The sequence below is a fragment of the Sus scrofa genome, chromosome 7 (assembly GCF_000003025.6).
Source record: "Sus scrofa isolate TJ Tabasco breed Duroc chromosome 7, Sscrofa11.1, whole genome shotgun sequence".
NCBI classification, from domain to species: Eukaryota; Metazoa; Chordata; class Mammalia; order Artiodactyla; family Suidae; genus Sus; species Sus scrofa.
Genome location: NC_010449.5, coordinates 114,893,043 through 114,920,107, shown reverse-complemented (window position 1 = coordinate 114,920,107; position 27,065 = coordinate 114,893,043). Strand labels below are relative to the sequence as shown.

At 38.3% G+C, this 27,065-nt stretch overlaps 1 protein-coding gene across 15 annotated transcripts in view; it reads right to left on the bottom strand.

The window, feature by feature from the left end:
- The window catches only part of UNC79 (unc-79 homolog (C. elegans)), a 262,072-nt gene that overhangs the window by 108,237 nt on the left and 126,770 nt on the right, over nucleotides 1–27,065 (bottom strand). For all 15 annotated transcript variants that reach the window (XM_021099643.1, XM_021099645.1, XM_021099642.1 and 12 more), the window contains 8 exons: nucleotides 21,318–21,508; nucleotides 20,615–20,738; nucleotides 18,283–18,423; nucleotides 15,652–15,873; nucleotides 12,655–12,882; nucleotides 7,662–7,803; nucleotides 3,918–3,997; nucleotides 3,685–3,833 (listed from right to left, as the gene is read on the bottom strand). In XM_021099643.1, the coding sequence (XP_020955302.1) occupies nucleotides 3,685–3,833; nucleotides 3,918–3,997; nucleotides 7,662–7,803; nucleotides 12,655–12,882; nucleotides 15,652–15,873; nucleotides 18,283–18,423; nucleotides 20,615–20,738; nucleotides 21,318–21,508 (1,277 nt within the window). The remainder of the gene's footprint in view (nucleotides 1–3,684; nucleotides 3,834–3,917; nucleotides 3,998–7,661; nucleotides 7,804–12,654; nucleotides 12,883–15,651; nucleotides 15,874–18,282; nucleotides 18,424–20,614; nucleotides 20,739–21,317; nucleotides 21,509–27,065) is intronic.

Sequence of the window (27,065 nt, the reverse complement as noted above, 5' to 3'; positions counted from 1 at the left end):
ATCTCTAGGTCCATCCCTGTTGCTGCAAATGGCACTATTTCATTCTTTTATGGCTGAGTAATAGTCCGTTGTATGTATGTACCACATCTTCTTTATCTGTTCATCTGTCGATGGACATTTAGGTTGCTTCCATGTCTTGGCTATTGTAAATAGTGCTGCAGGAACATTGGGGTGCGCGTATCATTTCTTATTATAGTCTTCTCTGGACATATGCGCAGGAGTAGGATCACTGGATCATATGGTATTTGTTGCAATGGTAAATAGGATTGTTTCCTTATTTTCTCTTTCTGACCTTTCATTGTTAGCGTATAGAAATGCAAGAAATGTCTCTGTATTTGTTTATTTATTTATTGCTTTTTAGGGCTGTACCTGCGGCGTATGGAGGTTCCCATTCTAGGGGTCAAATCGGAGCTGTAACTGATGGCCTACACCACAGCCACAGCAACTCCAGATCCAAGCAGTCTCTGCAACCTACACCACAGCTCATGGCAATGCCGGATCCTTAACCCACTGAGGGAGGGATGCTCCCTCATGGATGCTAGTCAGATTCGTTTCTGCTGAGCCATGACAGGAACTCCTCTCTGTATTAATTTAGTATCCTGCAACTTTACTGAATTCACTGATAAGCTCTAGTCATTTTCTTTTTTTTTTTTTTTTGTTTTTTGTTTTTGCTTTTTAGGGCTGCACCTGCATCTGTGTCATATGTAAGTTCTCAGACTAAGGGTCGAATCAGAGCTATAACTGCCAGCCTATGCCACAGCCACAACAACGCGGGATCCATACTGTGTCTGTGACCTACACCACAGCTCATGGCAATGCTGGATCCTTAATCCAATGAGCAATGCCAGGGATCAGACCCACATCTTCATGGATACTAGTCAGTCTGCAAACTGCTGAGCCACAATGGGAACTCGCTCTGTTGTTTTCTGATAGCAACTTTGGGATTATCTATGTATAGTATCATGTCATCTGCAAACAGTGACAGTTTTACTTCGTTTCCAATTTGGATTCCTTTTATTTGTTTTTCTTCTCTGATTGCCATGGCTAGGATTTCCAAAACTATGTTGACTAAAAGTGGCAAGAGTAGACATGCTTGTCTTATTCCTAATCTTAGTGGAAATTCTCTCAGCTTTTCACTGTTGAGAATGATGTTAGCTGTGGCTTTGTCACAATGGCCTTTAATGTGTTGAGATAGGTTCCCTCTATGCCCACTTTCTGGAGGGCAGACATATCATAAATAAGTGTCGGATTTTGTCAAAAGCTTTTTCTGCATCTATCGATATGATCACATGGTTTTAATTCTTCGGTTTGTTAATGTGGCATATTACACTGATTGATTTGCAGATATTGAAAAATCCTTGCCTCCCTGGGATAAATCCCACTTGATCAGGATATATGATCCTTTTAATGTAATGTTGGATTCAGTTTACTAGTATTTTGTTGAGGGTTTTTGCATCTGTATTCATCAGTGATATTAACCAATAATTTTTTTTTGTGGCATCTTTGATGGTCAGGGTGATGGTGGCTTCATGGAATGATTTTGAGAGTGTTCCTTCTTCTGAAATTTTTTGGAATAGGTTTAGAAGGATAGGTGTTAACTCCAATGCTTGATAGAATTTGCCTGTGAAGCTATCTGGTCCTGGACTCTTGTTTATTGCAAGTTTTTTAATCACAGTTACAATTTCAGTATTGTGATCAGTCTCTTCATATTTTCTATTTCATATTTTCAGTATTGGAAGATTATGCCTTTCTAAGAACTTGTCCATTTCTTCTAGGTTGTCCATTTATTGGCATAGTTGATTGTAGTAGTCTCTTATGGTCGTTTGTATTTCTGTAATGTCCATTGTAACTTCTCCTTTTTCATTTCTAATTTATTTATTTGAGGCCTCTCCTTTTTCTTAATGAGTCTGGCTAGGGGTTTGTCAATTTGTCGATCTTTTCAAAGAACCAGCTTTTAGTATCATTGTTCTTTTCTATTGTTTTCTTCTTGTCTATTTAATTTATGTTTGGTCTGATAATTACGGTTTTTTTTCTTCTACTAACTTCAGGTTTTGTTTGCTTTTCTTTCTCTAGATGATTTAGGTATAAGGTTAGCTTTTTTGTTTGAGATTTTTTTTGTTTCCTGAGGTGAGTTTGTATTGCTATAAACTTTCCTCTTTGAACTGCTTTTGCTGCATCTCATAGGTTTTAGATAATTTTGTCATTTGTCTCTAGGTAGTTTTTCATTTCCTCTTTTATTTCTTCAGTGATCTATTGGTTGTTTAGTAGCAAATTGTTTAGTCTCCACTTGTTTGTGTTTTCTGCAGTTTTTTGTTTCTTGTCATTGATTTCTAATCTTATAGTGTTGTGGTAAGAAAAGATGCTTGATATGATTTCAGTTTTCTTAAATCTACCAAGGCCTGATTTGTGGCCCAGAATGTGATCTACCCTAGAGAATGTTCCATATGCACTTGAGAAGAATGTGTATTCTGCTGCTTTTGGAAGCTTGGATCTCAACCTATTTCTCCAGCTTCATTTTCCATTACTCCTCTAAAACCACACCATGCAGCAAAAAAATAAATAAATAAAACCTTTGTATCACCTCAGTATGCCCTACTCCTTTCTTGTCCCCTCCTTCCAACTCTTCCATCTGTTTCCTCTTGACAATTCCACTTGCCACAAAAGTCCTGCCCACCTCAAATCTCTGTCAAAATTTTATCATTATCTCAATGCCCATAAAAATGGTATCTGCTCCTGACCCCTTGCCTAATCAGAAATGACCTCTCCCAGCTCTGAACTATACAAAGCACAGTACACCCTTGGATTTAGAGTGACTTGCGTATACATGTATCTTAGTTTATCCAAGATTTTAGTCCCCTTCATACACACTGGTTTGAGTTATGAAGACTGTACCCTCATCAGTCTCAAAAGTGGACTAATTTGAATAAAATTATGTGGTCACCTTCTTCCAAACTAGATTGCAAATCCCCATAGTACCTAGAATAACAATGTATATAGTAAACCCTCAATAACATTTGTTGAATGAACAAATAAATGAACAAAATTAGTAAAAACAGAGCCTCAACTTGGTTTTGTCACCAAGTTAACCTGAACCAAACTTTTCTTTTTTTAATCATCTCATTCTCTCTTGAAGATATTTTTTGGACTTATTTCTAGGAAGACTGTAACAGTTATTTTAAGGTTCTCAGGAAGAAAACACTATGTAAATCCAGCATAATTTTTTATTATTTTACTCAAAATGTATCAGCAGTCTCTAAAAAAATACCTTCTATACCTTCTCAGATAATACATGGGGAGATTTTAGATATCTATTACCAGTTTTATTTCAAGTAAGATATTGAGTAAGTTTCATTCAATTATACTAGGCAAATATTAACTAAGTACCTGTTGATAATTCTGTAAAGTACACTATACTCTAAGCTGTCTAACAACTGAAAGGCATAAAATAGTCCTTATTTTTGCCTTTTCTATTTTTATAGTATCTATCAAAGAAAATTACTATTCCACATGTTGACATACTTAAAAATTAGCATAAAAAAAAAAAAGTTGTTCCCCAGGCGATTAGACTGTTCTGGCTAAGAGAAATAACCCAATGTGCTGGCAAGTCTTATTCTAACATTGATTTTCACAGCTAAAGCCTAAAATATAAACCAACAAACCAATAAAACTACTAGGAAGACATACCTTGCAATCAACATATGATCCTGAATGTAGGCTAAAAATTGAGGATGATCTTTTCTAGCAATGTATAAACACTCTCCATGCAGACAGAGAATCTTCAGGCAATTGAGCATATTAAAAAGAATGTCTGGCTCTTCAAACTTAGCCATTTCCTATGTAAAGAACCACATGTTTACTGAATTATCTAAGACGGAAAGGCTACCAAGTAAAATATTCAAATATTTCAAAAAATATACCTGGAAAATGGTGTATATTAATCTCAAAGTTACTGGAAGCTGTTGGTAGCAAAATTTTCTTTCGGTGTCATTCTTTATTGCTGAGAAGAAATAATTACACAAAGGTTAGCACAGCCCCATTCCCCCAACATTCATGAATTTATCGACACCATAAAATAAAGAGGAGAAAAATAGAATATATATTTGTGTAAAGTTTTTATTTGCTCTCTAAGTTAGCAAATATCTTTTCCATGATGCAAGTGCAGGAAAACCTCCAGATTTAGGATCCTCAGCTTCCCCTTTCCACTGTGTCTTCAGATGTCTCTGATTCCCTGAAGCAACACCAGCCCAGCCCTTGGCTCCCTTGGGCAGCCACTTCTGCTGCTACCCAGATGGGCCTCGGGCCTGGCTAGGTATGCCTCCCTATTTGAACGGGAGATAAGCAGGCATTAAGGAGAGGTACTCAAGCACCTAGGGAAGGATGCATATGCACGGGACTCACATGTGCAAAAAGGGGGCATTTTAAAGAAGTTGAGCATATTCAAATCAGAACTACCCCTGGTTTTATCTTCTCGTGAGGACCTCTAAAAACTCCTTTGCCTCTAAAGTGGGAGGTGGTGGTATATTGTACATGAGGCACACTACAGAAAAGAATTCACAAGTTAACCAGATGTAGAAACTAATGTAAAATGTTTTCAAATCACCATTATAAGTTCTGGCAATTCCTAGGATCAGAGACAGTGGGAGTAAAACCCTCTTGGCATATACACTAGTTTATATGGATCTTCCGCTCCAATGTATTTTAAATACTTGTTATTAGCACGTGACTCTATTTTATCAAGTATAAGTATTTTTTAAATATTTTTTAGTGGAGGACATATCTGACTGCTGTAAGAAATAGGTGCCAGGCCACAAAATGCATAAACAGGAAATACTCTAGAAGGAGGGGGAAACCATTGAACATAGATCAATAAGGCGTCCATCTATTCTCTGACAGAGGAGCTCAAGACAACTGCCGGAAGACCCACAAAGCAGAAGCAGGATTAGGGCGCTTAGCAGCAGGGATGGCTGGTCTTGGAAGAAAATTAATGGAGGTTTCCCTGAGGAGACAGGATATAACTGTGTCCTGCAAGACAGCAGAGAGTAAAAGAAGGAAAACAGACCAGAAGCTGTGACCAGAGTTTGAAATAGTGTTTGAGGGAGATGAGTAGAGCAAATGTTTAAATAAGTACAGTTTATAACAATTAACCAAGGAAAAGAGTATTTTATTAAGATGAATTGCTTAGGAGTGCTCTTGTGGCGCAGCCAGAGAAGGTTCCAGCATTGTCACTGCAGTATCTTGGGTGGCTGCTGTGGCATAGGCTCTATCCCTGGCCCAGGAATTTTACATGCTGTGGGCACCAAAAAAAAAAAAAAAAAAAAAAAAAAGAATTGCTTCATTTTAACCCTTGTTCAAATAAAATGTTACATATAAATTAAATTGATCTGTGTTCTTTGGCAGGTTTAAAAAAACACATTTACATATAAAGAGTACATGTTATCAGATCACAAGTGAAATCTTTGCTTCCCTTAGGCATTGATGCCTATAGAAACATGGCCCTGGCCTGGGCCTCAGCAAATAATTAGTAAATCTAAGTAAATGAGGAGATCCGGGTTCTACTCTCAACCCTGCCACTAACTAGTTGTACAATATTTGGATTTCTGATTTCCAGTCCCCCACCTCAGCAATGCCCAGAATCAGGGGTGAGCAGGCGGAGCTCATTCAGTTTGTTCATATTCCAACTCCTCAGATGATCCTGCTGCTCCATTACAGTTCTGGACACATGTCAAGCATAACGCATAAATCAGGAATGAATAATACTAGCTACATGACCGTGGGCCAGTTGTTTAACCTATTTGGGATGTATTTTCCTCATCTGCAAAGTGAACTAGATCACCAGGCTTTGAACTTCCTTCTATGAAGTACTTTGCTGAAAGGAAATCTTACTTAGAATTCCAACATAGAGATAGCGCAAGTCAGAGCACTCTGGTTGAAGCAGAGTAGGGAGCCTGGGTCTTTACCATTTGCACACATCTTGTCGCCAATAGCCACCCAAATTAAGGAAAGTCAAAAGGAAACAACACAGAGATGTATAACTCCAAGTACATGCTGGAAACCAGTGAAGCACGTGATCTCGGGTATTCCCTCAAAGTCTGTTTCAGTGGTTCTACATACTGTGAGCCAACATATTCATCCTCAACTAGACACGCATATGATTCATGCTGAAGTAGTTAGTTCCACAAAAGAATTTTGTACTCATGATGTAGTCTGATAAGACACCCCATGAGCTGCTGCTGAGGCAAAATACTAACTCAGGTAGCTAGTGTAAGAGCATGGGCTCTGATACATTCTTTGATACGGATATTGATTAACCTTTGTGGCTTAAGGGCTCCAGGGAGTAACACCTCCACAGACCTTGTTCTGTTATAGGAAATGCGCATTCCCCACCAGCTTTGTTTACGATAGGGAATGCAAATCTCTAGCCCACTCCTCAACTGATAGAAAAGGAATGAGAGGAATGGTGACTTAATTTAAGGACAAAAACACCATAAAACTGTCGGACATTCCCAACCCTAAAACCCCTATTGGACAAGGACCTATATAGGTAATTGAGCAAGGCCAATGGGAGAAAACATCTTTCTGGACCCCACATTGGTACCCTCCCCACCTTTAAGAGATAAAAATCCCTATAGGACAATAGAGAAGGGGGCTCTTCTCCCCCCTCGCAGCAGTCCTGGGGGCTATTTGCTTCTCTTTAATAAGGACTTTGCTTGCTTGCTGCCTGTGTGTTCATGGAGTTCATTCTTCGACTGCTGTGAACAAGAATCCGGATTCTGGTGTCATCTTTCTGGTATCACTGCAATGAACCCCACAAAACAGTCACTTAATAATGTTTGCTGATCACTGGAGTGGTGGAAAGGCCATGCTTCCCAAAATTTGGTTCTGGGGAGCAGGCCTGCCAGGGGCCAGCTCATCTAACAGTTCAGGACAGTGGAAGCAGGAAGATACAAATTCAAGAGTGCCACACTACAGATGAGAAATCAGGCTTTCCCAGAGGCACATGGGGTCATATCCTAAATTCCTTAAACTCCTTCAGAGACTGAGGTGCTAGAGATGATTCCAAGCCTGCATGCCATCCTGCTGTTCCCAGATAGCCCACATAGAGCCTTTAGGCACACCAGAAAGAGGTCCTCCTTGCCGCCTATGAGCAGGGCCAACTAGCCTTCGAGTACAACTTGTACAACTATTCACAGTGATCCTATCCAGGGTCCCAGCCAAGCCCCTAGGGCACAGAAGCTGAGTGAGTTCAAGTCAGGCACCTCTATCCAAAACATTCTGCTTTGGCCAAATGCCCTGAGTGGCTCTGGAGACTGCTGGCACCCTCCACTTGGGCCTCTCAGCCTTGGTTCACAACTCCTTCTCCACAGAGAATATGATTCACTATATGTAAAGGTGATGCTTTCACTGACACAGTGGAATATTGTCAATAACAAGGTCCTGCTGTCAGAAATATGCTCAGTGATCTCTGCTCTACTGGAAGCACATCCTGGATCTTTCACTTCATAATCTTGGGGAAAATGGTTCGTTTGCACAAGTCTGCACTGAGGAGCCCAAGTCTAACGTGGCCAAGTAGGTGGTAATCTAAGAAACCAGGGTTCTGTGTGTTGGGCCTGTAAAAAGCGGGATGTGCACACTGCTCTCCCCATAAACCATAGTTCACCTACCAGCATGTTCCATGGATTCAGTGCAACTGCCTGGGTTCTCCTCATGCTTGGTTGCTGGATTCTCTTCCTCCTCACCTTCGGGGCCTATAATGAACTCTGGTCTGGACGAAAGGAGGCTATCCTCAAGGCTGTCGGTGGGCTCCTGAAACAAATACAACAAGCAACCAGATAAACAGACCTTCAGGGATGTAAGGAATGTTTCTGCTTGGTTCAAAAAGACAGGGGAGTGCCTGCTGTGTCCCAGACCCAATGCTGAGCCCTGGAGGGCAAAGACACCTGCCTCCAAAGAGTCTTGAACTCATTGCCATAATGGTTAAAGGAAATCTGAATGAGTTGTTTTCTGAAACATTTTCATTCCCTTAAAATAAGTATGGAAAAAAACTCAAAAACATGGTTAAATCTTCCTGGCCCTGCTTTCTCATCTCTGCTTTAATCTCTGTAATCAGTCCCACTTACCAAGTGAGTCTAACTGATGCTAATTTTTTTTTCAACCACAGCAACTTAATTAGCATAGAATAATAAGGGGTTCACAGCAATATATTGGGATGCAAGTACTGGTTGTTGGGGGAAGTCAGATTTTTAGGAGCAAGAAATTTCTATAATATGGAGTTAAAGAGTGGTAGGTATGGCAACCCAAGTGTCCATCCACGGAAGAACAGATAGACAAAATGTAAAAAATGGAATATTATTCAGCCTTAAAAAGGAAGGAATTCTGACACATGCTACTACGTGGATGAATCTTGAGGACACTATAATAGGTGAAATAAGCCAGTCACAAAGGGACAAATATTGTATGGCTCCACTTATATGAGATAGAAAGTAAAATGGTGGTCTCCAGGGGTCAAGGGGAGGGAGCAATGGGACATTATTGTTTGATGGGTTTTCATTATTGAGTTTCTGGTTTTCAAGGCGATAATACTCTGAAGACTGGTTGTACAATAACATGTGTATATTTAACACTATATCTCTATCTATAGCTTTTGATATAGAATTAAGTATATGCACATTGTTGCACGATACATAGATACATAACAAGCTACAAATGGTGATAAAAGAGAAGACTTAGAGAGTGCTAGGTATGGCTACCATTTAAAATATCCATATTTATGGGAGTTCCCATTGTGGCTCAGGAGTAACAAAACCAACTAGCATCCATAAGGAGGCAGGTTCGATCCCTGGCCTCGCTCAGTGGGTTAAGGACCCAGTTTAATCCCTGCATAAGCTATGGTTTAGGTCACAGACATGGCTCAGATCCTGCGCTGCTGTGGCTGTGGCTGTGGTGTAGACTGGCAGCTACAGCTCTGATTCAACTCCTAGCCTGGAAACTTCCATAGGCCACAGGTGTGGCCCTAAAATAAATAAATAAATAAGTAAATAAATAAATAAATAAATAAAAATTTAAAAAGCCAAAAAAATAAAATAAAATATCCATCTCTAGTTATCCTCCTATTCCAGCTTTATTCTTTCTTTCAAGTTCCACCTTCAAATATCCTCTTAAAATCATCTTATTTTAGCTAACCACTTTAACCAGCAATTACTTCAACCAGCAATTTTAAGAGTTATTTGACAACCTCAAAACAAGAAGGAGGCAAAGACTGATGGGGTCCATGAAGGACACCAAGGAGGAAGAAACTAGAGCTAAAGTGGAGCCTGGCAGGGTTCTGAAGAATATCTTTGCCAGCTTCACCATTTTGCTGAGGCTAGCCCTGTTCCCAGGTCACCCATGAACAAGACACTAAATCAACTTATAAACTCAGTTTCATAAAGTTCAGTATGGTGAAAAGTTTCCTGCTGCATATTGACTTTTCTGCAGATGACACATATCTGGTATCGTCCGATGCAGCAGGGACTGTCTTGCATACTAGCCTAAGCCTCCTGCTGCCCATCCTTCACATCCTCACCCTCCTGCCTCCACCTGTCACAGGAGGACAATTAAAGAATGAAGGTAGCTGCCTCCTGCATTGGAGACGACATGCTTTAAGGCACAGCCTTCTTTTATTGATGGGCATCTCTCCCATAAAACTTTGAGAGGAAAACTGATGCACATGGATGATTTTGATGGCTCAGTTTCTCCATATTTATGCTTATTCTTCCTTTCATGAGTTTTTATACACAAACTTCTGTATAAAATAAATAGGCAACAAGGATACCTTGTACAACACTGGGAAATATAACTATTTGCAATAACTTTAAATCAAGTATAATCTATAAAAGTACTGAATCACCCTGTTATACACCTGAAACTAATACAATATTATAATTAACTATACTTCAATAAAGAAACAGTTAATTAAAAGTGAAAAAAAATACAGAAAGCCTGCTAGGGAGAGGTGGGGGTTCAGGACATCTGCCTCCCTCTTTGCCCTCTCATTCTTTTTCTGAAAGAGAAACCTGCCCTTCATGTAGCCACTTCCTTAGCTGATTCTGTTCCCACAAACTACTGTAACCCATGGTTACTACCACCCCCAACGGCATAAAGGACTCAATTTCAAAATCTCCTAGACACATTATTTTTCCTCTCTTTAAAATTTGACCTGAGGAGTTCCCGTTGTGGCGCAGTCGTTAACTAATCCAACTAGGAACCATGACGTTGTGGGTTCAATCCCTGGCCTTGCTCAATGGGTTAAGGATCCGGGGTTGTCAGGAGCTGCGGTGTAGGTCGCAGACGTGGCTTGGATCCCATGTTGCCATGGCTCTGGCGTAGGCTGGTGGCTACAGCTCTGATTAGACCCCTAGCCTGGGAACCTCCATATGCCATGGGCAGTGGCCCTAGAAAAGGCAAAAAGACAAAAAAAAAAAAAAAAAAAATTGACCTGATCAGAAGCTCCCACTGTGGCACAGTAGGTTAAGAATCCAACTCCAGTGGCTCAGGTCACTGCAGAGTTATGGGTTAGATGCCCTGTGCAGTGGGTTAAGGGACCCTGCATTACCACAGTTGCAGTGTAAGTCACAGCTGCAGCTCTTGGATTCAATCCCTGCCCCAGGAACTTCCAAATGCTGTGGGTGTGGCCACAAAAAAAAAAAAAAATTGACCTAATCAACTATTCCCTCCTTTTCTAGACTATCTTCTACCTTGCTTTTGGAGTTGTTGCTCTTCCATTTTCCCCTGTATCTCTAGCCTCTCCTCAATCTATTTATGGTCTTTTCTTCCCCTTTCTTCCCCTCTTAAGTGTTGATATTTCCCAAAATTCTCCCTTCTCATTCCACACAATACACTGGTGACTCAAACTTTTATCTACTTCTGATCCTTCTCCTAAGAACCAGATGCACATACCTGACGATGCCTGACATCCCCATTTGGATGCCTAAGAGGCATCTCCATCCACTGTGTCTGAATGTGGCTGCATCTCATCCCACTCCCACCAAAAAATTACTTCTCCCATTAACAACTGTCAGCTCCCAAGCCAGAAAACAAGGACTTGTCCTAAACTTTTCCATCCCTAAACACCAACTAAATACCAAGTGCTATTGATTCTCTTTCCTAAAAATCTGTCAGGCCCACCCCTTCTCTTCACCATCAGCATCATTGCTTTAGTTCGGGCTCCTCTGTTTCTTCTCTAGTGACCTCATTAAGATTCCTATCCCCAGTGTCCATAATCTTCTAACCTCTCTCCTCCACTGGTGGAATTTCTCAAATTCATCAAATTATATCACCACACTGATTAAAATTCTTTAGGAGTCCCCCACTGTCACCAAGACAAAATCCATACTTCTTAGTTTGGCCAACAGAGCCCTAAATGAATGTGTCTCTGTTTGGCCAACAGAGCCCTAAATGAATGTGCCTATAAAACTGTCTTGCCTTACTTTTGCCATCCTGCTGGCTCACTGCTCTAGCAACAATGAACTGCTTTCAGTTTCCTAGTGTATCATTACCCCTTTCCTCTGTGTCATTTAAACAGAGAGTTTTCTAGATCTCAACATCCTTCTCTCCTCTCACCCTCAATTCATTAACTCCACTCTTCCTTCAAATATAAGCTCAGTAGCCACCTCCTCCGGGAAGACGCTCCAGGTCCCTATCACGTCTCTAAGCAAGACTCGTCCCTTCTCTGTCCTCTCATAGCTACCTCAGTCACATCTGTCTCTTATGGTTTTTCATTTACTGAAACATTTTCCTGATTAGCTTCTAAGCTAGATGGGTCTCCAAATCATCTACTACTCTAACTGTTTTAGATGACATGCCCAACGACAATGTTAAAAGACCATACTACAGGAATATTATATCATGGTAAGTAGGACTGATGATTTAAGTGGGCTGAAAGGTATTTAAAAACTGAAGAAACACTTTACTGCATGTAGCTATATCTCAAAAAAAATTTTTTTTGAAGACGTCACTGTCTACCCAGACAAAACAAGGGAAGAAGAAGAGGAGATGGTGAACACTGGCTCAAATGATTCAGATTCATCTTCCTATGAGAGTAGGAGGGTGTTTTGGTGATGTGTGTATCTTAGATGGAAAATAGGATAAACGGGGAATAACTAATATATGGAACAGCTAATTTATAACATATATTAGCTGTTACCTATTTAAACAATTTTCTTAGAAAGCAGAAAATGAAAAGAAAGTTTTATCGGTAGTTGATAAAGTCAATGGGTTCTACAAACTGAGGTTACCTACAAATTTTCAGTGTCCATATCCAATCTACTTACTCAATATTTGATAAGTATAGTTTGTAGCATTCACTGTTATCTAAACTTTACAACATAACTTTGATTAAAGTTATTCAAAAATACCGGTAATGCACTGTACTTATGAAAACTACATGAATGTGTGCTACAGCTCTAGCTCAAGAATTCTGTATAATGTGGCTCCATCTCTTATCTCTTTCCAGGAGCCTGAGTTGGTGGAAGGAACAGGGAAGCTTTCTTTTAACAAAATCTCGCACATAAACCAGTATGGAGCATAAGATAATACTGGAGAAAGACTCCATTACACCATCTAATGCAGTCTTTATTGCTATTAGACATGGGTCATCTCATTTCTTCAACAGCTTACCACCAGCCGGCTTTCTTCTTTGGGAGCCAGTCTCTCCAGGAGTTCACAAGCAAGCTGATAGCAGAGAATACTAGACTGACATAAGCTACACTCGATTGCTTTTTCATCCTTCTGGCAGGTGTGGGAACCCCCCCAGGGGGCTTGGAAGACATTGTTTATAATGGAAATAATGTCCTTTGATAAGCTGTGCTCTAAACCCATTGTGATCCCATCATCTTGTAACTCCATCTGAAAGATACCAAAAAAAAAAAAAAAAAAAAAAAGAAGAAGAAGAAGTTTGGTTCCTTTGTCCAATATTCCATTTACACACTAATTGGGGATAATTTTCACTAACTGATGACAATATTAAATTATTTAAAGATGAGGCTTATAGACCATGAAATACATTGTTTTCCATGAACTCTTCTAAAAAGAATATAAACACAAGACAAAGTAATAGGACTTATTTTTTAAATCATGTAGGATATTTAAAAGAGAGTTCTTCCTGAAAACTCATTGCTTCAGAAGATTTTACACATTTAAAAAATGCTGCTTCTCACCTAGTATCCAGATCTTGGCTTCTAAATACCATTGTCCATTAAAGGAACCAAGACTCCTTTTGGAGAAATGGTTGATTCCAGGGTTGGGGCTAGGAAAATATAAAATGAGCCTGGGGCATCTTGTCATGAGACATAAGGAAGTGTTTGAAGAACGATGGGAATATGTGAAAAGAACATAGAAGCCAGCTTGAAGGGACTTTCATTGGCCAAATACGGGACGATGTGTGCATCAAAATAAATAATCATAGTAACGGATTTTAACCCACTGAATAAAATAAGAATCAATGAGTCTAATAGGGTAAAAGTAGGTTAAACAATTAAATATATACATGGGAGAAACAAGGAACCTGTTCCTTCAGGAGAATGCCAGCTAATAAGTTAAAAGAAATGATGGAATTAGAAGATTATCATGTGATAACCATTGCAGTAAAAACTGATTTGGGGAGTTCTCGTCATGGCTCAGTGGAAACAAAGCTGACTAGCGTCCATGAGGATGCAGTTCACTCCCTGGCCTTGCTCAGTGGGTTAAGGATCCAGCATTGCCGTGAACTGTAGTATAGGTCGCAGACACAGCTCAGATCCGGTGTTGCTGTGGCTGTGGCATAGACCAGTAGCTACAGCGTCAAATCTACCCCTAGCCTGGGAACCTCCATATGTTGTGGGTGCAGCCCTAAAAAGACAAAAAAAAAAAAAAAAATTGATTCGGGCATGAATCATTCTAGTTCTAATACTAGAAGGCAAAGTCTGATGAGAAACAGGAAATTTGTCTTAAAGTAGCTCCCTGCAAGTTATTTATTAATTACAAAGGGGGAAATAGAGGCTTTTTAGTAGAAAAATCTGGCAAAAATCACCTTAACCAAGTTATCACCACCAGTAGTAGGCTATTATCTGTGCCTCCTGATATCATGCACTGAAAACAACACAACATCACATCTGTGGTGTGGCTGCCAAAAATGCTTAACCCAAAATGATTCATATGGAAACATCAGATAAATTCGAATCGATAAATATTCTATAAAATAACTGGACTGTATTCTTCAGAAATGTCAAGGACATGAAAGTTAAGATTCAAGAACTTTCCTGAATTAAAGAAGACTAATGAGTCGGGACATGAGTTGCTATGAGTGATGCTGGATTGTGTCCTCAATCAAAAATAACTTTTTTCTTTTGCTATAAAGATGATATGATTATTATATCAATTTTAAAAATGAATAATTTCTGTAAGTTAGATAATATTATAACAATATTAATTTCCTGATTTTGGAGTTCCTGTCGTGGTGCAGTGGTTAACAAATCCAACTAGGAATCATGAGGTTGCAGGTTCAATCCCTGGCCTTGCTCAGTGGGTTAACGATCCGGCATTGCCCTGAGCTGTGGTGTAAGTCACAGACTCAGCTCAGATCTGGCATTGCTGTGGCTGTGGCATAGGCTGGCAGCTGAAGCTCCAATTAGACCCCTAGCCTGGGAACCTCCATATGCCATGGGTGTGGCCCTAGAAAAGACAAAAACACACAAAAAAAAAATTCCTGATTTTGATAACTGTAATTATACAAGAGAATGTCATTTTTTAGAAAATACACTCTGAAGTGTTTAAGGATAAACATACACCTATTTATGACTTACTCTCAAATGGTTTATTAAAAAATTCTACAATTTATACATATACATATAGATTAAGAAAAAGAGAAGAGAAATAAATGTGGTAAATGTTAAAATCTGATGAATTTTGGGGGAAAGTACTTAGGAATTCTTTGTACTATTCTTGCAACTTTTCTCTGAGTCTGAAGTTATTTCAAAGTAAAAAGATAAGAAGTGTTCTCCCAACCAGAGACTTTTTAAACTTCTCTTTTAAAATTAACCTTTAAAATCAATTCATAAAATATATTAAAATCAGCCCATCACTATAGAGTTGTACACCAAATTTGTTCAACAGAATCAATTCTTCTTTTTTTTTTTATCTTTTTGCCATTTCTTGGGCCGCCCCCACGGCATATGGAGTTTCCCAGGCTAGGGGTCTAATTGGAGCTGTAGCTGCCAGCCTACGCCAGAGCCACAGCAACGTGGGATCCGAGCTGCATCTGCGACCTACACCACAGCTCACAGCAATGCCGGATCGTTAACCCACTGAGCGAGGCCAGGGATTGAACCTGCAACCTCATGGTTCCTAGTCGGATTCGTTAACCACTGCGCCACGACGGGAACTCCTAGAATCAATTCTAATGATAGTAGGGTGTTTCTAAAATTTATATCCATTCTCATATGTCAACATCATTGCAGATATCCATACAAGTATTTTTCAAGCTCTTTAGGAAATCCTCATAAGAGTTTATGAAATGTCTTGAGTGATGCGTCATCATTTCAGTAAGTGTGAAGATGCCCAATACATACAAAGAATCACTATACAGGGCCTTCCCTAATTCTTCACTTCTGAACTAATGAAAGTTGATGCTTCAGCTACCTGCTTTAGGAGAAGATCAAACATGAGGATGAAACAATTTAGATTCATTTCATCATCTTCACAATCAAAGTCAATAGTCCTTCCTCCTTGATGTCCGAAATTCTTGAAAGGACTACGGAATGGACTACGCATAGGACTCCGAAACGGACTCTGAAAAGGACTATGAAATGGACTCAGCATGTTGTGCTGAACTCGTCGACCAGGATCAGAGGCAACACTCACCTGGAAAAAAAGAATATTAACACATATAGGTGAACCCACAGAAGCCCAAATGGTTGTACAAAGTATCTAAGGACTGTGGAAGGTATTTCCAGCTATCACACTGATTTCCTTCCTTAGCCAATGGCATTCATACCTCCAAATCCTATGAATCTTCTCAAAACCTAAAAATAAGAAATAAAACCATCCAAATGTTCTAATTGTCAGGTGAATGAAACATTAGCACCCTAAAGAATGAAGGCAGCTGTCTTTGCCACTATATTTTTTCATCCCATCGAACATTTCCAATTAAATTGTCTGCATCTACCTAAAACTATAACCTGAAAAACGACAACTTACAGAAGTGAGGCATTGCAAGATCAGTTTTACTCATTAGCACAGAATCTCAAATTGACATGACTGGTTGAAGAAGAATGGTCTCTGGGTATTATGATTATTCAACTATCATGGGAAAACAATACATGTCAAGCCTGTTGTGCTGATTATTCTCCATTTGCTGACCCAACTCCCCCCGCCCCCAAAAGGCCCTCACTGCCCTCTTCTGCCCTATTCTTTTTTTTTTTTTTTATTTTCCCACTGTTCTGCCCTATTCTATGCCCAGGAATGCCAAGGACTGAGTCTCTTCTGCCCCTCCTGCTGGCTGGCTTCCAGTTGGGTTCAGTCAATGAGAAGCACTAGCAGATAACTTGATGCTGGAGAAGAAGGAGGTGGGAGTGTTTCTTCTCACCCGCTGCCTCCTTTGATGCTACTACATCTCTGGCAATATCTCCATCTTCTACAGTTCCTCTAGCCATCCCTTCCTTATAATTTCAGCTCCAGGAACACTTCCCTTATTCCTTCAGCCTGAGAGGTATAAAGTCTTCCTACTGACCTACTGATCTCTGGGTGACTCACCAACCCTACTGTTCCCTTAATCATTCCCTCTACAGGCAGAACGCCCATTAAGGTCTCTTCATTTGAACATCTGGGATAAACTCTATAGCAAGACCTGACTGACATAACTTATATCATTCTCAAATCATATCTTTAAGAGAGGAAAAAATAATCATAAAGCTCCTTAAACAACATATTAAGTATCAGAATCCCTGGACATGGAAAGTGTTATCTATGGCAAATCACTTTATTTCACTGAACCTCTGGTTAAGTAGTTGCAAAATGAGGATAATGAGTTCTTCCCAACTGCCTCACACAATTCTGCAATGTCGTTAACTGTGAATACACTGCACAGTATAAGGTGCTAATAATGTGTTTTAATTTTAGATTACCGAAAAAAGATATAAAATATAAATGTTTGGCAGCTAGTTCCTATGAAACAGATGAGAAAAAGAAGTAATTATTACAAACTATGATCCCATGATTATGTTATTTTTCTAAACCCTAGATGGCAGGTAGAATGACTTGGGGGAACTTCGGAATACAGCAGGAAAAAATGTTATGGAGAGGCTTGTCAAGGGAATCGTTGAGAACAGTCCTTGCCTACTTGACTCGGATGAGAGTCGACCTCTCCAAAGTCGATCATGATCTGGGAAGGTCAGTACAACAGCAGAAATTTTATTAGGTCTTCCATAGAAAAATTATCACAAACTTCCAACAGTTTTTACACACTTTAGACCAGATTATACTGACTTTTCATATCCTTAAAGGTACTAAGGGGTCAATAAAATGGGCTCAGTTAGGAGTTCCCATCGTGGCTCAGCAGAAGCAAATCTGACTAGTATCCATGAGGACGCAGGTTCGATCCCTGGCCTCACTCAGTGGGTTAAGGATCTGGCGTTGCTGTGACCTGTGGTATAGGTTGCAGGCACAGCCTGGATCCAGCGTTGCTGTGGCTGTGGCATAGGTCAGCAGCTACAGCTCCAACTTGACCCCTAGCCCGGGAACTTCCACATGCATGGATACAACCCTAAAAAGACAAAAAAAAAAAAAAAAAAAAAAGGGCTCAGTTAGTTCACATTGACAGCATCACTCACGGTCACCACTAGTTGATCATATTTTCCCAAAACACAATAGAAAAAAACAACAAAATATCCAAACTCTTCATCCCCAAAGTGAAGCAATGATTTGCCTAATAGCTGATAAATAATTCTCAAACATCAGAAAACCAAAAAAAAAAAAATTTTTTTAATAGTGCCCCCAAAGTTACATTTTTGGTTTATTAAGGGTGAGAGCCAACAGAGATGTGTAGGTGAAAAACGCAAAGGAAAATGAAAACCCAGTAACTTACTGATTACAGACTATACCAGATCAACATTTTCTGTTATTCAATGTGCTTCAAAGGTTAACAGAGGGGGATAAGATGAAAAAGCATTTTCAAAGCAGTTTATTATCATGCTATTTTAAGGCCCCACTGTAATTGACAAGAGTTTTCAAAATGTTAACAAATAAGACAAGAACAATTGTGGCAATAATTACCCTTCGAGCTGCAAGGTTCCCTGCCAGTTCACTGACTCTTGATTTTCTTTGATTTGCCAGTTCTTTGACAGAATTAACTCCATCAGAAAACATACTTATTAATAGTTGAAGTGGAACCATGATGTCTAACTCCGATAATACCTGGGGAAAAAAGGCATATATCCCCCCAAAGTATAAACTTTGAAACTCAAAAAACCCACATTTAGCATGTTTTTCTAAAGTGAACTAGTGAACATAAGGACATTTAACCTCACATGTATTCTATCTGCAGCCATTCTCAATTTTTTGTATTCAAAGTTATGATTGAACATTACCTGTTCTTCACTCCCCACATCTGATAAGTCACGTTTTTGTCTACCAAAACTTTTAAGTATCTCCTGCCACTGTCCCCTCCTTTCCATGTCACTGCTATTGCCTTGTTTCATCATCTTTCTCCTGGACTAACACAATCTGCAAGCAATCTTCCTCTAGTCCATCCTCACTCTGACCCAAATGCCCCATCTAATCTTGCTCTCTGGTGCAAGCTCAGGTATCCTTCTGCCCAAATCAAGTTACTTGGTAATGAATTTTCTAGAAATAGATGTCTCTTTCTTTCAGACAGAATTAATCCAGCTCTCTTCCCTGCTTTCTTAAAGCTTTGTAGGTACCTTTACTAGAGCAATAATCAATTTTTATTATATTTGATTATTCGATACTACCTCCCCCACTGTGAACGCTCTGAAAAAAGGAGATCTGAGGAAAGAATCATTTCTTATCCTATTTTTATCTAATTGTCTGTTACCTTGCCAGGAACACAGAAGCTCTATAAAATGTTTCTGTAGGAGTTCCGTCGTGGCTCAGTGGAAATGAATCTGACACTAGCATCCATGAGGATGCAGGTTTGATCCCTGTCCTTGCTCAGTGGGTTAAGGATCTGGCATTACCGTGGACTGTGATGTAGGTCAAAGACAGGGCTTGAATCTGGTGTGGCTGTAGCCTAGGTCGGTGGCTATAGCTCCAATTTGATCCCTAGCCTGGGAACCTCCATATGCTGCAGGTGCAGCCCTAAAAAGTCAAAAAAAAAAAAAAAAACCTTCTGTCATTAATGAATCCACTCCTACCACTATATTGTTCACTCTGTTCCCCAAATGGTTAGACCAGTGCTTTTAAAATCACCTTCACTTCAGCATTCTGTCTTCAAACCAGAACTATGTCAAAGCCCAGTCTGTAAAACATGTAAGCCGTAACTGCCCTAGCCATGAAGAACCTCTATGTTCTAGAGGTTTACAGCCCTGTCTGCTCACTTCCAGATGGCACAGCTAAAGGGTGTGTAACTGAGGCAACATCTAGTCGTCTGCAGAAGGACTGGCTTTTCTAAAATGAAAATTATCTTATGTAGATAAACGTGAGGATGAAAAGTTAAAATTCTGGATCCCAAAATGTCTTTTTAAAAAAGATCCCTCCATTCGTCATCAGTTATGGAAAATATCGTCCCTTAGGTTTAAAACCCAGAAGGGCAAATCCACAACTTGAAAAGCCTCTGGGATCACGTTCTTCCATGATAAAAAAAAAATGTATCTGCACTCATAGCTAATCTAAATACTGATTCTGCCCTTCTTTTCTGAAATTTCCTAAATTTTATGTCAGGTGCTAGACTCAATTTAATACAATTTTAAAGATATCCACTAAATACAAAGCATATTTAGATACTGAGAGGAGAGGATGAGGGTGTTATAAATTTAAAAATGAAAAATGGGCCCTGCACTCCAGGCATGTGCAATAAGGGGAAGGAGCAAAAATTAGCTATAATATTATACAGAAATAGAATTTATATATCGAAGCTATATAAATACTGGAGGAAGGAATAATAAATTCTAATGGGAATATAGAGGTGTGACATACCAGAAATTTCATAGATAATTTAGAAGCTGAATTTTAAAGGATAAGCCAGAGTTCACATATAGAGATAGGAAAGAAAGTCATTTCTGCCTGAACTACTCCATAAACTGGTAGTTCTCAAACTTTCCAAGTAAAGGACATATTTAATATCAAAATCCCACAAGACAGCTATTATACTTTTAGTATCTACTGATAGAAAAATATATAAGGACCAAAAGCTACTATTAATTCAGTAATAGTGTTGCAGAAATATGTATTTTATTAACCATGACTATAGCCAATATATTTGAAATATAGCTATTTGTCTATGCATATGAGTTGCTAGTCTATAGACCTCAGCAAATATACAGATTTATGAATTCTTGGCAATAACCCCTTGCCCCTCTACCCAAGGATTTAAATTTCACAGGCTACAAAACAGTGCCCCAAATGATCAAAAGTATCGTTTACTTACATGAAGCCACAGTAAAGCCTGTTCCTGCACAGAGGAAGGGTATCCTGTGAACCGACAACTAATAAAGCCAAACATCTCTTCCATTGAAAAAGGTAGAGGACAAAGCTCAATGTCAAACATTTTGCTAGAAAGCAAAGCAACAAAAGTAAATGACCAATGGGCATATATTAGGGTCTACTGTTGAATTGCCAACTATATCTTATTTAGGGAGCCAGACACTTTAGATTAGTCTGGGTCCTGAAGTGTTATTAGCATGTTTCATTTTACTATAATAGCTTATGTCGTTGGAAAGGATATAAATAATTCATGATTATTAATAACATTAATATTCATACTCATATTGGGTTCACCAGAAAGAAACGCATTTCTAAAGAATTAGAATTGATCTACAGCATCTAAAAACATCATCCCTTTGAAATTGCCCCACTTTAGCCAAATCGTAATTGTATTTGAAAATAAGCAAATAAAATGGCATATCTATTTATTCTACCATAAGAACAAAATCCTTTTTGAACAATTCCAAATCATCGTAGCACTGTTTTTAGCTGTTACTTCGTTTTGGATCTTCAAACTTCTCTGTAGGATTGTAAAAAGCAAATCCGGTTACATAAAATGCTTAGCACAGCGCCTGGCACACAGCACACACTTAACAAATGTTAGATATCGTTATAATTATAGTGACTTCATTAAACTACTTACCCACCTTAATACTTCCCTGAATTCTTTTAACTGATTATCTGGAACTTCTGTCCTGATGGCTTCCAGCCATTCTGGCATGATACACTCCCACACGGACTGACTGATCACATTGTAGGGGATCAGGCAGAGGATTCGGTTGAGACCTTCCTTTAACTGAGTCACTGTGCTACAGGATTTATCCCAGTATCCACCAACCTGATGGCGTTTCCATAGCCACAGGGGGAAAAGAACAAAATGCACTTGTTACAATCATAGTCAAGGACTTCCTAATGGAAATGAGTACAGAGAAAGCCCACAACCCAAGATATCTGAATCTTGGGCCTAGTATCTTCAGAATGAGAGTTGTAAAAAACTACAAACCCCCAGGATCCCTTAGGTACAAAACACAAATCAAAGTCCAAATATTAATCAGACTTTCCAAAACATACATGAAGATTTATTCCTAATTGAACATGTTATCGGAGCATCATTTCTAGGATTTGACAAAACCCATTACAAAAACATGCAGTTTTACCTGTCCTTCAAAGGAACACAGATTTCCACTGCTGTATACTTCATGTTGAAGATTTTTCATTACGGAAAACAAAGTGGCAGAGAGCACTCTTTTTCCCTACGCTGCATATCCTGCCACAGTTTTTTTCCTAAGAATGCTCTAAGACTGATTGAATCTATGAATTTTTAATTTTTTTACTAATTAAGACAGCATATTAATTTTCTAATGAAGAAAAACTTAAAATCATAAATTGAGTTTCCATCTATAATTCTGATTTTAGATAAAGATCCTATATTATTATACGTATCAAAGTAACAAAGGGTTGACAGGTCCTAGATCTTTACCACGTAATACAAGATTTGTGGGAAACTACATTTTTTTCCTTCTAGTTTTATTGAGTTATAGTTGACTTACAACACTGTGTAAGTTTAAAGTGTACAACATAACAATTTGACTTTCATGCATCATGAAACCATTACCACTGTAAGTTAAATGAACATCCATCATCTCATGTAGATACAAAATTAAATAGAAAGATATTTATTGAAGAGGCTGTCTTGTCTTCATTGTATATTCTTGCCTACTGGGCAATTAATTGCTCAAAAACTACCTTATTTTAAACAAATCTAATTTTAAATATTAATTATCATATCTAAAATTACACATTGTTTAAAACAATAAAATCAACTGCTTTTAAAGTTCAAATATCTATTTGATATCATATTAGCCAACCTTCTAGATGATTGGCTAGATATTCCCAAGAAGTGACTATATTTCTGGGATTACACAGCCTCAGTAGAGCTAACACTGATAATGTCAAGATTGTGGAATGTATCATTACTGAGCGTTCTTTGGATATTTAGTTTATGGTTAAGCCATAAAAAGGCCTATTGGTTCTAAGTCACATTTTGGAACAGGTATTCCTATGGAGAGACTAAATTGTCAGTGACGAGATAGTAGAGCCTTTGATTTGGAAACATTTTTATATTTAAAGGAATTTTTAGAGAGTTTTCACCTGAAATAAATGTTCTTTTACCAAAATTGGAGGATCAAATTGACAGAAGTACACACAAAAAAGGATCACAGCTAGCCTAAAAGACTCTCTTAATGAAATCCAAGAAGAGAAATCAGATTTAGAAAGAAAATTAAAATCCACACCCACCATAAATCCCCCTCCACCACCTTCCTCCTACAAATGACCCAGTTGGAGGCTGACATTCAGAGCCTAGTAGGAGCCATTATAGAGGCCTTCCCTCAGAAGCTTAATTGGGCTAAAATTGAATGATATACTCAGAGGAAAGGAATACGTCCTTAAATCTTTGTCACACAATTTATTAAAAATATGCAAGGGCACACAGTTCTAAATTTACAAGTCTCAAGTCACAAAAGTCTTTTGTCTCCCACTTGAGTTGGAAATCTCTCTGATATAAAGAAATCAATTCAAAGTAATGTAGTGGATGGACAAGCCAGCTCCTCAACATTATTGAGGCTGCCATCTAATTCTCTAAAAATTAAAAATATGTGTCCTTGCCATACTAATTGAGTGTTTACAGAAACAACTGTGGCTTTAGAAGAATCACAAAGCCCCTCATCTTCCTAGCGGTCCCAAAGCCTTCCCTATTCATCTCAAGATGCTCACAGATAACGGTAAAAAGTCAGGAAACTGGAAAAGGGACTGCCCAGTGCTTAAGAAGAAACACTTAAACAGTAATTGTCTCAGACCTCAGCCTCCTCAGTCAGCCTCCTCTGAGCCCTCTTCTCAACTAAGGCTTCATCTTGGACCTATTAAAAATTTCAGACTCTCAACACAAATAATTTTGTCCACCTTCCATGTCCCTTCTCCCTTAAAATGCCTGCTTGTAAACACTCATTGCTACCTGGAGAATTTATTGTTTGTCCCAACCAAAATCTGTTCATAGACAAAAATGCCCTCGAAAACCCTCTTAGATTGTTACTTTAATTGCTTGTATCCTTTCTTGCCCTCTTTGAGATTTAAATCTTCTACCACCCAGTGCTATCTTCTCAAGGACCTGAGAACCATCTCTTTAATACACAAACATCCAAGGAAATAATGGCTTTCAGCCTAAGGGGCGCCTTGCTTTCACTTGTACTATTGCCTCCTATTATAAAACAGGAGAAATTTTGTTTCTCCTGTTTTATAAGCATCAACTAACATTCCCCTTAACAAATCCCCAGGGTCTTCTTCCTTCACACATTACAGTCTTTAAAAAGTAACTTCTTAGTCAACTACAACTGTCTAAGGCTGAGCTGCATATATCTGTGCAAATAAAAAGCTCTTAAAGGGTCTCCCCCACAAATACTGATTAAAAGCTTTAGCCCTTATATTGAACAGATTAACAACTTGTTCCATGTGCTAGAAACACAGTTTGATAAAAAGTAAGGTGAAGATGAAAACTAACTCTTACATAAACTAGTGAGTTTTGTATTACCATGAGGATCTCTGCTAGAAGGTCTGCATTTGGGTCTGCCTGTATGTTTATGAATGTACAGTATACCTATGTGGAATTTTTTTACCTCTGGATGGTTTTGCCAACTTAATTTATAAAATCCCTTGAAAGATCTCTATTCTAAATTAGCTTCTCTTAAAAAAAAAAAAGAAAGAAAGAAAGAAATACAAGCTTCGGAGTTCCTGTCTTGGCTCAGCAGAAACAAATCTGTTTAATATCCATGAGGATGCAAGTTCAACCCCTGGCCTCCCTCAGTGGGTTAAAGATCTGGTGTTGCCATGAGCTGTGGTGTAGGTCACAGAGGTGGCTCAGATCCTGCATTGCTGTGACTGTGGCGTAGGCCAGGGGCTACAGCTCCGATTTGCCCCCTAGCCTAGGAACCTCCATATGCCATGGGTGTGGCCCTAAAAAAAGATGAAAATAAAATAATTAAAAAAAAATTTTTTTTAAATGAGCTTATCCTACTGTATAGCATAGGCAACAATATCCAGTCTCTTGAGATAGACCATAATGGAAGGTAATATAAGAAAGGGAATATATATTATGACTAAGTCATATATATATATATATGACTAGGTCACTTTGCCGTACAGCAGAAATTGGCACCATACTGTAAATCAACTACACTTTAACAAAAAAATTAATTAAAAAAGTAAAACTAATGAAATTTAATCTTTTAAAAAACACAAGCTTATAAAAAAAAAATTTTTTTTTGTCTTTTTGCGGCTGCACCCATGGCATATGGAAGTTCCCAGGCTAGGGGTCAAATCGGAGCTGTAGCTGCTGGCCTACGCCACAGCCACAGCAATGCAGGATCCGAGCCGTGTCTGCGACCTCACGGCAAAGCCGGATCCCTAACCCACTGAGCAAGCCCAGGGATCGAACCCGCAACTTCGTGGTTCCTAGTCAGGTTTGTTTCCACTGCACCATGATGGGAACTCCCAAGCTTATAAAAATTAAATATTCCTAAAAGTCTTAGAAATATAGGAAGTAACCCAAATATTTTCAAGTTCATGTGATTTGTGTAAATCTTTCATAAATAAGACTAACTTAATATTGTTGGTTTAATAAAAAGCTGCATCATCTGAGTTTTCAGTATTTAGTATGATATGAGCATACATTTTTATTCCATGTGGGTTTGCTAGTGTAGTAAGTTAATACTATATTTACTAGATGTTTAAAATTATAAAACTTATAGATTTTATTTTAATCAAATTAAAATATTATTCTCGCAAACTTTATCTCAGTAGTAATTGTGTCTTATAATATGTCTGTTTAGAAGTAGTATCCAAAATCTTTTTGGTAACCTGAAATTAAATTCAAAACTAAGTTAGGCTAAATGACAGATATTTGTTGTCTATCTAGATCATTTCTAAATAAGGTAAAACACTGAAACATTTAATTACCAAATATAAGTGTAATGTTATCTATTTTTGGCTTCTTATTTCTACAGAGATTAGAGCTGTTTGAATCTGTTAATAAATATATTCTTTTTGCCCTACTGAGAATTACATTATGAAGAAGCATATCCTCTAGAAGTTACGAGATGGTATGTATATTCATGAAATCTGCTAAAATGCTACAAAATGCTGATATGTGACAAGCAATTTACAATTGTTTACCTTCTGGTTTTCTCTGAAAAATAGAGGTTCCTAAGTGTTGAGAATTATAATCAATATATAAATGAAACTTCTAGAAATAATAAGGGTGAAGGAAAAAAACCTCTGTATGCAAAATATTCAAGGAATGTAGGATGTGGTTTTGTTAAGGAAAAACAAAATCTTTCTAAAGTAGTTGTTTAGAGAGTGTAGGCCATCTCTCTCCAGATGAGAAAGAGGAAGCTGAAGGACAAAAAGCTGAACGAACCGGAAACTTGTAAAGGACCTGGGGGCAGGGAGGAGAGGAGGGTGGACAGCACATGTCTCCATCGTATCCTCATTTATTTAAGAGACTTGATTCTTCTCTATGTTAAAAGAGGTAACTTTTTAAATTATCGTGTTACATCCCATATTTACTTTTGAAATCTTTATTGTCATTTTAGTTAAGTGGAGAATTATGTCCTAGTGACTTGTCATCCTGATTAATCAGGTGTCCAAACCCTTTGACATTTTGACAATTTTTGATATTTTGCATTCCCCAAATCAAATTCTAAATAAAATCTTGATCTCAAATTGACTTTGAGATTTCTGAGAGGGCCTCTGGAAAATCTCAAAGGATTTGTTCTCTCCTAATAAAAGAGATGTGAAACTAATTAGGTCTACCTGATATGTTGAATGGCATGAAAAACATTGTTAAGTAAAAAGAGATACTTTACCTCCCCTAGCTTATATTTGTATCAGTAAATGTTTTAATATAAATAGTTCAGGAATTATATGAAATTCCTAAAAATTTGTCAATGGCCATTTTGTTCATAATTATGACCTTACGCTGCTTTGCTTAATTGTAGACAACAATGGCATAATTTTATCATCATAATTCCAGTTACTCTCATTAGATCTTTAACCACAGCCATTTTAAGCATTTTATCATTCACAGTAACACATTGCTTTACTCTGATGCTTTCCTGAAAGCTCTTGCAATCAAGTACTAGCCAGGATGCTTCATCTTCAGCAAAAAGGACTATCTCTGAGACCCAAAGGAGTATAACAAACAGACTTCTGATGGTATCACTTAAGTAACTTTGAGACCATACCACTGGACTGAGTAAAGTTTCCAGAACTCTAGTGGAGAAGCCAATGGATTCATAAAACTGCTAACCCAAGATCAAGCAGAACTAAAAATTAATTACATG